The sequence below is a fragment of the Maylandia zebra genome, linkage group LG7, assembly GCF_041146795.1.
Source record: "Maylandia zebra isolate NMK-2024a linkage group LG7, Mzebra_GT3a, whole genome shotgun sequence".
NCBI classification, from domain to species: Eukaryota; Metazoa; Chordata; class Actinopteri; order Cichliformes; family Cichlidae; genus Maylandia; species Maylandia zebra.
This window is the reverse complement of record NC_135173.1, coordinates 45,411,268-45,422,385: the sequence shown is the minus strand read 5'-3', so window position 1 is coordinate 45,422,385 and position 11,118 is coordinate 45,411,268. Positions and strand designations below refer to the sequence as shown.

Sequence of the window (11,118 nt, the reverse complement as noted above, 5' to 3'; positions counted from 1 at the left end):
CTTTTATATCAGCTCCCACCAGTTCTTCTTTTTCATTCTCTGTAAAACCTAGAGATGGTTTTATGGGAAAATCCCATCTGATCAACATTTTCTGAAATACTCAGACCAGCCTGTTTGGCACCAACAACCATACCATGTTCAAAGTCAGTAAAATCTGTTACCAAAACTCAGGTTCAAAAGTTAAAAAAGCATCACCAAACATTTCAGGAAAGTTTATAAATGAGCCGTGGAAGTATGGAATAAGGTAAGAAATGAAGATAAGATGGAAAACAAGGTGCTAGTAGTTTAAAATCTGCTCAAAACTGACTTCATATAGTAGAAACAAACACACTGTAAGCTGTGTTTCTCTTTCCTATGTTTTGTTTTATACACACTTTCATACAAAATAAAATGGAAACACACAAAATGGTGTTTTGACATTTCAAGTGGCCTGTAGCTGAACTTGTGTTTTGCTTTCCTTACACCTTCAGTAATTTTGGAAAATTAAACTTATGCTCAGTACATGAGCCCAAAGTTTCTCCATGCCTCCAGTGCTCCAATGCAGTTTGCACATCTGTCCAGCTTCATCCTTGTCTTTGCAGTTGGCTATATAATACAGGGCATTTTAAAATTAATGAGTTGCAAATACTTGGCAAATCTACACTATTTGCTTTTTTAACTTCAGAAATATCACAATAAAAACACCCAGGACACAACACCAAATGATCAGATAGCTTTGATATTTCTAATATAGATGGAAAATAATAAACTGCAAATATCAGTGATAACTGATGCAGGTGTAACAATGCAGCCAGTCGTATACATGTTATTTTAAATGGGTGGTTTAGAAGCGCAAGGGTGCTCTATATTACATTTTGCTCATTGGTGCAGATTAACTTCATTTGTTTCATTTATTTATTTAAAAGGGACAATGTAATTTAACATAGTCAGAATATAAAGCATAAAACTGATGTAAATAACAGTAGCTCCTCATAACATTGTCATCTGTTTTGGTTTTCCAGGTGGGAATACAAAGCTGTAAGAACCTGACTTCATGTCATCTACAGTGTTTTCTGGCATACTTACTGTAATCAGATTAATACCACGTTCAATCCACAGTGCAGTGACAGCAGCCCTCATTGGCCACCTGTTGCCTTGTTAACTCTATACAGCTCTGTCTGCCTGTGATCTGCAGCCACAGCATGCTGCTGAGAGGCTGCACAGGCAGCACAGTGTCAGAAATCCCTGTTCTTCAGTCCGGACTGTCCAGATGGAACACCACCTGCCATCTCAATCCTTGTTGACGCGGCGGTAAATCCAATGGCCGGTAAGAACTACCTTTAGTAGTTTTAGACTTCAATGGCTAAAAAGTTCATTATTTAAATTAAGGGGCGATGATTATAAAACATAAAGTAAACTTGTTAAAACTCATAACAGATAGGTTTGAAAAAATTGAAAGAAAGAAGTAACACTGCTAAGTCTGCTAAAGTAACATTAAATGACTGTTCCTGTTTGTATCTTCGCGAATGACCACCTAAAATATCCCTGGCTATTATTCATCAAGCACATTTGTGTGTTTTGATACAACATTTATCATTTATATTATGTATAAGAACATCATGTCCTTTTTTTCCTGTGAAAGATCAGACTCTTCTCCCCTGCTACCTTTTCAACACAACTTTTGTTAATAAAATATAAAAGCATTTAAGGTAAAACGTTAAAATAGTTTATGTTTATTTCGTAACGAATTTCCTGTTCTTGACATTGCCTTCCCTTCCCAGTTATACAATAGGGTGCACCAGGCTCAAAATCTTAGCTCATTATCTATCAGTCAATCACACAGCAACTCAATGCATTTAGGTATGTTCACATGGTGAAAGGCGATTTAACTGTTCTACTGGGGAGTTTCTGCACAATCGTCTCTAGGATTTATACAGAATGGTCCAAAAGGAGCAGAAGAGGACCACATAAGGAGACACTCCTGGCAGCTAAGAGTAGAAAATTGAGCTGTTTCACAGGGTTCTCCAAAGTGGACGACAGAAAAATTAGAAACATGTTGACTGATATGATGAGTCTTGGTGTAAACAGCATGGAAGCAGAGATCCATCCTGAATGACAATGTCTCAAATGACCTCCACAGTCACCAGATCTCGATCCAATAGAGCACCTTTGGGATGGGATGGAACAGGAGTCACATTGTACATGTGCAGCTCACAAATCTGCAACAACTGTGTGATGCTGTCATGTTAATATGGACCAAATATGGACTACTTTCCACATCTTCTCGAGTTCTTCTCGCAGCCCTTGATATTTCTCCAGCTTCTCGTGTTCCTTCTTCCTGATGTAGCTATCACTTGGTACAGCTACATCTATCACTACGACCACCTTCCTCTGCTTGTCCACAACTACTATGTCTGCTGGAAGTCCCACAGGATCTTAGGTCATTCATTCTTGACAAGCCTTGTGTAGCACCCCTCTTGTCGTCATGTTGAACATCATGCCAAGTATTGTGTTGTATGTTTAGTCAAGACAAGTTTCTAGCTTCAGCCTCACGTCAAGTATAGTATTGAGTGTATCTTTCACCACAAGTTTCTAATTCTTGTACACCACATTAAATAATACCTTGTGCCTTAGTTAAATAAAGCATTTGAGAACTTTGAACTCTGCACGCCTGTCTTTCACTTGAGTTCAGTTCTGTACAGGCCCTCGGGCCCCCTTGACAGTATTGCTCACGTAGCTTTTGTAACCAGTTTCCAGATTCAGGTTAGCTACTCTTGCACTCAGTGCTCTGCCACACTTGGGGCTTGGTACCCAATCTCAGATGAGGGTGATAATATCTCCCCTATCTAAAACCTGGGGTTGAATATTTAGTCTTAGTTATCCTAAGATGCATTTGCTGTCATCACAGTAAACAGATAAACCTTTCCATTATTTTTCATATTTGTGCAGCTGTACAAGCTTCTAGCCAGTCACCTGCTCTAGTGATACTATAGTGAGGGAACCTCAAATGATTCTGTTATTAAAATTATTCTGTGCATCTACACATTGATTCTGACAGCAATCAAACATGTTCCAGTGTTTGAAGACAATCAGCCTACAGCTGTGAGCAGCAGCCACTAAGCCAGTCTTCAAAGGATGGAAGAAACTTTTGGCTTACAAAGGCTCTCAGAGAAAAGTCATTGTTTATTTGAAAAATCAGATGTTTTTTCTTAATTAATTTAATGATAAGTCACCTGAAAGGGAGCCCCAAGTGTGCTATTGCATCTCTTATCATGGTATTTTGTGCTGTGTTTGCCAAATGGTGCCAATGACTTAATGACTTACTCCATTCTGATTTCAGACAGCATGGCTTTAAACAGCACAGACGACTTTCCCTGAAGCTGAGTGTTTCAGTTGTTCTCCGTGCGATAACAGCATGCCTCCATTTACATGGGCTGTTCACAACCTGCTGTGCAGGTGTCTCAGCATCCCCATCTCTGCGTGGTTCACTCTTCTGTGTCTCTTTATCATTGTGCCAGCTGTACTCGGAGGCTGTTTTAGTATCCGCAGCTTGTATTTGAGGACACTTCTCAAGATATTTGAGGTGAGCTTGATTTGGGTGCCTAATATCACTAAAAAGGTACAAAATCAAAATCCTTTAAGTTCATATGCGTTTCATTCAAAGACTTTCTAAATGATAAAATCTGGATTACTTAATGATCATTTATTGTAACCCCTGAGTTTTTAGCAAAGTACATTTAATCATGTTGATTTGAAAAATGCATTGCAACAACAAAAGGCGCAAAGAGGATGGAGGCCTTTGTTCTTAAGGCTCAGAGGGACTGTTAGAAGCACAGGGGATGTTGCTGCTGCTTCTTCGGGGAGTAAGGCTTAGTGACTCCACCCTAAGAAGAAGCAAGCATTTACCCATGTGATAAATTCTACTACTCAGGAGAAATGTAATCGTAATTAAAGCTTAAGGAACATGCACGAGGATTGCAACTGTTTTTTGTTTTGTTTTGGTTTACGGGCTGGAGGACCAGGTTACAACATGGTCACCCTGCTTGGATGTACAGTGATGTTTTATTTGCAGTACATGCCATTATGATACTGTGACGATGATATAGTGTTTTTTTTAAATGTCTTCTCTGGTGCAAACATCATGTTCCTCAAAACTGTTTGGTTTCTTTAAAACAGTTTTTTTTTTAATTTTTGGAAAAAGGTTGGATTGGAGGTAAATTGGATCACAATATCAGAACTGTTTCTCGAGTTTCTATGCTTTGTTTTCTTAGCTGCAGGCTTCTGAGCCAAACTTGGTTTCCCATCCTTTTCCTCAGCAGAGCTTTAGTCTCCAGGGAGCATCTTGCCCAGTTTCATTACTTTGATCATATTTTTGTCTGTGCTTTCCATTTTCTCTTTGAATCTGTGAACTTGAAGGTATTTTGGAGACCTATAAGGGTTGTTACTAATGCTTATCTAATGCCACAAGAACAACCTTTGAGAGCTCAAATAGAATAGAAAAGCCCTATATAAGAATCAGTCCATTCACAGCTGCTTGTCAACAGAAGAACGAATGCAGCGGTAAATTGTTCAGCCTCTTTTTTATATACTTGTTTTTTTTTATTTTTTTTGTCCTAAATTAGTGGGCAACCTTACGAATGGAAATGAGAGCAAAAGAAAAAAATCAGCAACTCTACAAAACACATACAAATGGTAAACCTTTTTTTCATATATTGATCAGTGTTATGATTCTGGGACGTGTATCTTAGTCATTTTGAAGTGGTTTTTTTTTTACTATTTAGTTTTCCTTATGTAATCTGGTTTTCTTGGTTTTCTTTGGGTTTTTATATTCATGTATCTTTTCCCTGCAGTACATTAGTTCTGTCCTTGGTCATAGTTTTGTATATTATACTTTCCTTACTGTTCTGCCCTTTTGTGTCAAATCTCCATCGGTCATGTTTACCCTTGTTTGGTTATTTCCTGTTTTATTTGGGTAACCAGTGTCTTCTGTGTTTTGGTAATTAATTTACTTGTCTAGTTTCCCATAATTAGTGCTCCCCTCCTGTCACTGTCTGCCTCAAGTACCTTGTGTATTTATTGGTGTATTTATTGTAATTGCGTCTCCCCTCGTCCTTTGTGGGGTAGTCCCACTAGCTGTGCGGTCCTTAGTCCCAGTCCTTTTTCCTTGTGGATTTTGTCACCTATTTCTGGACTGCCTGTTACTTGTTCTTTTATTGGTTTAAATGCTCAGGTTTAAACTGAACCTTTATCTACTGCATCCTGTATTTGGATACTCCACAACACCTCACACAACTGAACCTGACAGTCAGTCATAAATGTTTATTTGACTTGTATGAGTTTTAAACAATGAAATCATTCATTTTTCTCTGCACGCTCTCTGCAGGTATCATAGCCAAAGAATCACCAGCATCTTTGCAGCAGGAGATCCGGGGTTCTGCCAGCTGTCTGTGCTCAGATCATGAGTTTGATATGGCTGATATCTTCTACTTTTGCCGAAGGGGCGTGGAGAGCATAGTGGATGATGAAGTGACCAAGCGATTTTCAGCCCAGGAACTTGAGAGCTGGAATCTGCTGACTCGGAGCAACTACAACTTCCATCACATAAATATGAGACTTACACTCCTGTGGGGGCTGGGACTTCTCACCCGCTATGGCATCCTGCTGCCTCTCAGGTATGACTTGTGTCATTAAAAGAACTGTGATTGGCTGGGTGACTGCTGAGGAAACTATTTGTTCTTTTTTCTGCAGGGTTACTCTTGCAGTCACTGGCATTAGTCTCTTCCTATTCCTGACCACCTTAGTGGGGTTTTTACCAAACGCAGCGTAAGTTTGCACAACACCTAAAGTCTCCAGTGTTGTGAGCACCAGCCTGAAGAGATATAAAGTGACTCTGTGGCTACATGCTGTATGTCTTCAGGTTAAGATCCTTCCTCAGTGAGAAGGTTCACATGATGGGCTATCGCATGTGTGTAAGCTCTCTCACGGCAATCATCACCTATCATAACAGGTACAGTAAAAAAAACCCAAACAAACATCAGCCTTATTCAAACCCATGGCAGCATCACGTTGTTTGACAGGAAAACAGCTTTAACGTAATGTCTCGATTTAAGATATCCTAGAGACTAATCGGGTGACTTTTTAACAACAAACATGGCAGATTTTCACTATTTTGTACTGTGTCTATGTGTCTTATCTGCAGAGAAAACAAACCAAAGAATGGTGGTATATGTGTGGCCAATCACACGACACCCATTGACGTGATCATCTTGGCCAGTGATCGCTGCTACTCTTTGGTACAACATTTTGTTTCTCTGAGTTTGTGTACATCAGCATTTATCAGAGTATTTGAGATGAGCAGAGGTTTTGTTTTTGAACTTGGCTCTCAGGTTGGACAGATGCATCGTGGGTTGCTGGGGATGATCCAAAGAGGAATGGTCAAATCCTCCCCGCACATCTGGTTTGACAGATCAGAAGTCAAAGACAGACACCTAGTGGCCAAGAGGTAAAATTGCATCGTCTTTATATATAAATCCCCTTTCCTCATGAGAGACAAAAAGTAAATCAGTGTGGGTGACCCGGGATAGGAAGGATCAAAACTGCCAACAGAACATATAAAGAAAGAAAGCAATCACTCATTTATTCAATGAGTCATTGCTAATAATATTAAGTTAATATTAAAATTTACTTTGAAGACAAATAGGAGAATTCATTAATTCACTAAATATATCATATATTGCTATTTATGTTCAGATTTGTTTTCATATTTCATTTATTTGGTATTTTTTGATGTTCTTTTTTGATGTTTACATTTATATCTTTACTATTTCCCATCATTTTAGACCCCGTTTATTGACTGACTTTATGTAAAGTGTATTTTTCTTTGCAGATTCATTCATGCATTTTTCTGTTTTAATTTCTGCTTCAGTATGCAAATAAGTGTGCTGTCTTTGGCTGCTCCCTGTTCTTCAAGAGGTCACCACAACAGATTGGTCCTCATATTTCACTGAGCTTAGATTTCACACCCAGTGCCCTCGCCGACTAAATGTGCTTGGGAACTGCACTGGAGTTGTGTTCTTGTGTTTCATCAGGAGGATTCCTTTTTTGGGGGATGTAACCACTTAGGATGTTAATGTGGTTAGCAATGGATAGGAGGCATGGCTGGATAAATACAATACTGTGCAAAAGTCTTGATCCACTGTCATTTTTAAAAATATTTTTCAAGGAAAATGGGAAATAGGTGCAGCGATTTATTGAAAACATACATGACAATACAGCACATAAGAAAAAACTGTCAGCTTTGTTTTCATTTATTTAAGCAGTCGTCACAAACAGTTTTCTAGGCGTCTTAAAGCACATTCAAAGCTCTTCTTTGGATGATGTTGTTGCTTCACATGGGTTCAATAATGTTGGGGTCTGGGAAGGCCAGTGCATCACTGATAGTATTGCATTGTGTTTTTGTTTTTAATCAGGTGCTATTCTGGATTGGCAGTGTGTTTGGGATCATTGTCATGCAAAACAATGAAGTTAGTCAGATACTTTCCAGATTGTATTGCATGGTTTATTTAAATCTGAAGCTACTTTCCCACTTTCATAATTTTGTTGATTTTGACAAAATCATCAACAGCACTGGCTTAAATGCAGCCACAAAGCATGAAAGAGCCTCCACCTTGCTTACAGATGGCTGTCGATGCTCACTGTTGTCCCTCCCTTCTGAACTTATTTGTACACAGTGGCAAAGATTTTAACCACAAGCTTCAAACTTGAATTCATCACTCCATAAAAGACATGTATCCACTGATTTTCATTTCAGTTCTTGTGTATTTTGGCATCCCTCAGCCTTTTCTCCCTGTTTCCCTTTCTGAAGATTGGCTTCTTGACAGCCGTCCTTCCACTGAGACCATTTCTGATGAGGCTTCAGTGAACAGTAGCTGGATCAGCTGAAGGCCCAGATGCATCTCACGTGTTCTGTGTCAGATCTTTGCTGATTTTTTTCCTATATCTTAAGGACATTAATTTCAGATACTGTTCATGTGCTTTGGATAGCTTTTTAGGTCTGCCATTTCTTCTCTTTTCCTCAAACTTTTTAACAACATGCTTCACATCTACATTACGTGTAGACACAACATTGGTTCGTCTATTGTGTTATAGGTGTGTTTTTTATGCTTAAATGATCCACAGGGCATTATTAAGTGGCTTAAAAAAACATTATTGTGAAAATAGTCAGGGACAAGAACCGGACTCAGAATGAGTGAAAAGGCAGCCAATGTGCAAAAGACAAATTTCGGAAGATCTTCAGAAAGCCTGGAAAACTATTGCTTAAGAGCACTTGAAGAAACTATAAGAAAGTCTAGAAGCTTGGAAGCAAAGCATAAAGCATAAATGAGGGGTGACTCAAGACCTTTGTACAGTAGATGCAATAAGGGGGTGTATATAGTTATGTGTGTGTATTTGCATATGCATGTATGCATCATATCACAGCCAAAATACTGTGTGTCAGGCATTTACCACTGCATGATTCCCACTGTGAGTTTCACTAAATTTGGTTCACGTGATTAAAAGTGAAGTATTCAGCAGTCAGTGTAATACATTGGTTTCGGCTATTTGTATAATTGCAGTAGGTAAGACTAGATTTAAAGTGGTTAGATTTCAATACAAATATTTTAATCTGTTTGTTCTGGTTTTTCATTTCAGGCTTAGTGATCATGTGGCTGATAAAACCAAACAGCCCATCCTCATCTTCCCTGAGGGTGCGTATCATAATGGGTGTAATCTAAGCAGAAAGCAGCCGAAACAGCCTCGTTAGTATTGTTAAGATCCTCACACTGTGTAATTTTCAGGTACTTGTATTAACAACACATCAGTGATGATGTTCAAAAAGGGCAGCTTTGAAATTGGCTGTACTATTTATCCCGTTGCTATTAAGGTAGGAGCTTCAGTCCATTTCCTCCTATCTCCTCATACTGCTCTTACTCACTGCTGACGGGCCGTTTATGGTCATCTTGCAGTATGACCCTCGCTTCGGTGATGCTTTCTGGAACAGCAGTAAGTGTGGCCTGGTGTGGTATCTTCTCAGTATGATGAGCAGCTGGGCCATCGTATGCAGCGTTTGGTACCTGCCACCTATGAACAGAGAGGTAAAGCCCTGCCTTAATTTAAACAATTTAAATCATATAATGTTTAATTCATCTTTTTAAGAGCCCGATTTTTCTTATTGTTCATATGCAGGAAGGAGAGGATGCAGTACAGTTTGCCAATAGAGTGAAAGCCGCCATAGCTGCCCGAGGCGGATTAGTAGATCTCATCTGGTGAGACACGTTTATATTTATATATAATTTATATTTCCGAACAATGACGTGTTCATTGTTGGAAAAGGGAAATGTGAACAGTGGTGCAACTGGGACTTAGAAACTGTGCAGTGTTATAGTTGCCCAATTTTACTTGCTTCCTTCAAGCTTTACGGAAGAATTAACAAATGCCGACTTTGCACTTGTAACCGCTGACGATTCAATGAGTAATACCCCTCAATGTATGTTCTCTCAGGGATGGTGGACTGAAACGAGCCAAAGTGAACAATGCTTTTAAAGAAGGGCTGCAGAAACTTTACAGCAAAGTTCTTGTAGGTGACCATGAAGACCAAAGTGAAAGGATGGAAACCCAGAAAAAAAAAGATTCAACCACAAGACAATGAGGACACAGTGAATGTATGTTATCACTGCAGAGTTTTACTTCTTAAAGAACATTTTACATAAGGTGAATGTAAAATACCACAGGCAGCAATTTGTACAATAGCTGCTTTGTTGGGTACAACTTTCTAGTACTGGGCTGGACCCTCTTTCATTTTGGTCCAAAATGTGCCAAGAAAATATTCCCCACACTGTTACACCATCACCATCAGCCTGAACTGCTGGTAAAACGCAATATGGATCCATGCTTTGATATTGTTTACACCAAATTATGACTGTGCCATCAGCAGAAACCGAGACTCAAACAGGCAATGTTTTCCAATCTTCTGTTTTACAATTTTGCTGTGCACTCAGGGACACTCTTCTCCATGCCACAATCAGAGTCACTTATATCGTCTTCCTTCCTCATTCTGATACTCATTTCAAACTTCAGCAGATCTTGTACATAGACCATGTACATATTACTAAATGCATAGGATTGTTGCCCTGTGACTAGATGATTAGATATTTGCTGTAACAATGAGTTACACTGTTATTTCTACCAGGCTGTAGACCAAAGAAAATGATTTTATGCATCTAACTATCTATATTGCTTTGTATCCAAGGTCAGTCTAAATGTATTTAAAGTTGTACTTTATTAACTTCTCTTTTTTAACTGTTTGCATTAAGGCCAAAAGCTGAACATCTCTGCAACCGTTTTGTGGGCATGTGAGCTTGTTGTTGTAGTATCTGATTAAAACATTTTCCTCTGACTGCAACAAGTGTTTACTACTAAAGCTGTTACATCACAGCCAGACACTTTGGCAGTGCTAGCTAATGTACTAATCGGCTCAAGTGTCTATATGTGACTTTGATCTTTGCTGAATTTTGTCCATGAAAAGGAAAGCGAGATCACACTTTTTCAGGGCTGCTCCACCGTTTAAGCCTTAATAATGAAGAGCTTCAGTTTACTTGTCCTTGACTCTTACAGCAGACTTTCCTCTACAAAGCAAATTAGCCACATTTTTCTTTAAAGTTTGTTCCCTTCCTCAAACAGCAGGAGTCAGTATTTGAGCAGCAATTTGTGACATGGCAATCCATTTACCTTCATCAACAAACATCTAAATTGCTCTATGGACTCGTTTAGATAGCAGTGACAAAAATAAATAAATAAATTTACCGTGCCTATGCAAGTGTATTCAAGGTCATATGTATAGAGGAAAAAGCCTGCAAGGAACCAGCTCTGAAACTGGGGGAAAACAGACCTGAGAAATATCATCTCACATTCGTGGTTTTTCAGAGACTTACAACCTTGATCTGCAGGTTTGATGTAATCCATGAAGACACTGGCACTTCAATTTAATTACAATTCAGCAGAGCTGAAGGTGACACTGAATCCAGCCAAATGTGGCTTGTCGGGTATCCCATCCCCTCTCCAAGTGACAGAATCATTAGAGCAGAGGTATCAGATTTTAGA

The 11,118-nt window shown here is 39.0% G+C and overlaps 1 protein-coding gene across 4 annotated transcripts; it reads left to right on the top strand.

Annotated features, from left to right (window-relative positions):
* The first annotated feature begins 1,193 nt into the window (after positions 1–1,193).
* Positions 1,194–10,826, top strand: gpat4 (glycerol-3-phosphate acyltransferase 4). Of its 4 annotated transcripts, XM_004538152.2 has the most exons (13): positions 1,194–1,306; positions 3,320–3,562; positions 4,602–4,671; positions 5,363–5,651; positions 5,728–5,802; positions 5,897–5,986; positions 6,179–6,272; positions 6,366–6,481; positions 8,671–8,726; positions 8,817–8,902; positions 8,985–9,113; positions 9,205–9,284; positions 9,520–10,824. In XM_004538152.2, the coding sequence occupies exons 2-13, from the start codon at positions 3,395–3,397 to the stop codon at positions 9,665–9,667; spliced, it is 1,401 nt and encodes a 466-aa protein (XP_004538209.1). In that variant the 5' UTR covers positions 1,194–1,306; positions 3,320–3,394; the 3' UTR covers positions 9,668–10,824. The 4 variants fall into 4 exon arrangements, with proteins under 4 accessions (XP_004538209.1, XP_076742576.1, XP_076742577.1 ...); XM_076886462.1 differs by lacking the exon at positions 1,194–1,306 and having other exon boundaries at positions 3,542–3,562; positions 5,478–5,651; positions 9,520–10,825; XM_076886461.1 differs by lacking the exons at positions 1,194–1,306; positions 4,602–4,671 and having other exon boundaries at positions 3,475–3,562; positions 9,520–10,825.
* Positions 10,827–11,118: the final 292 nt, after the last annotated feature.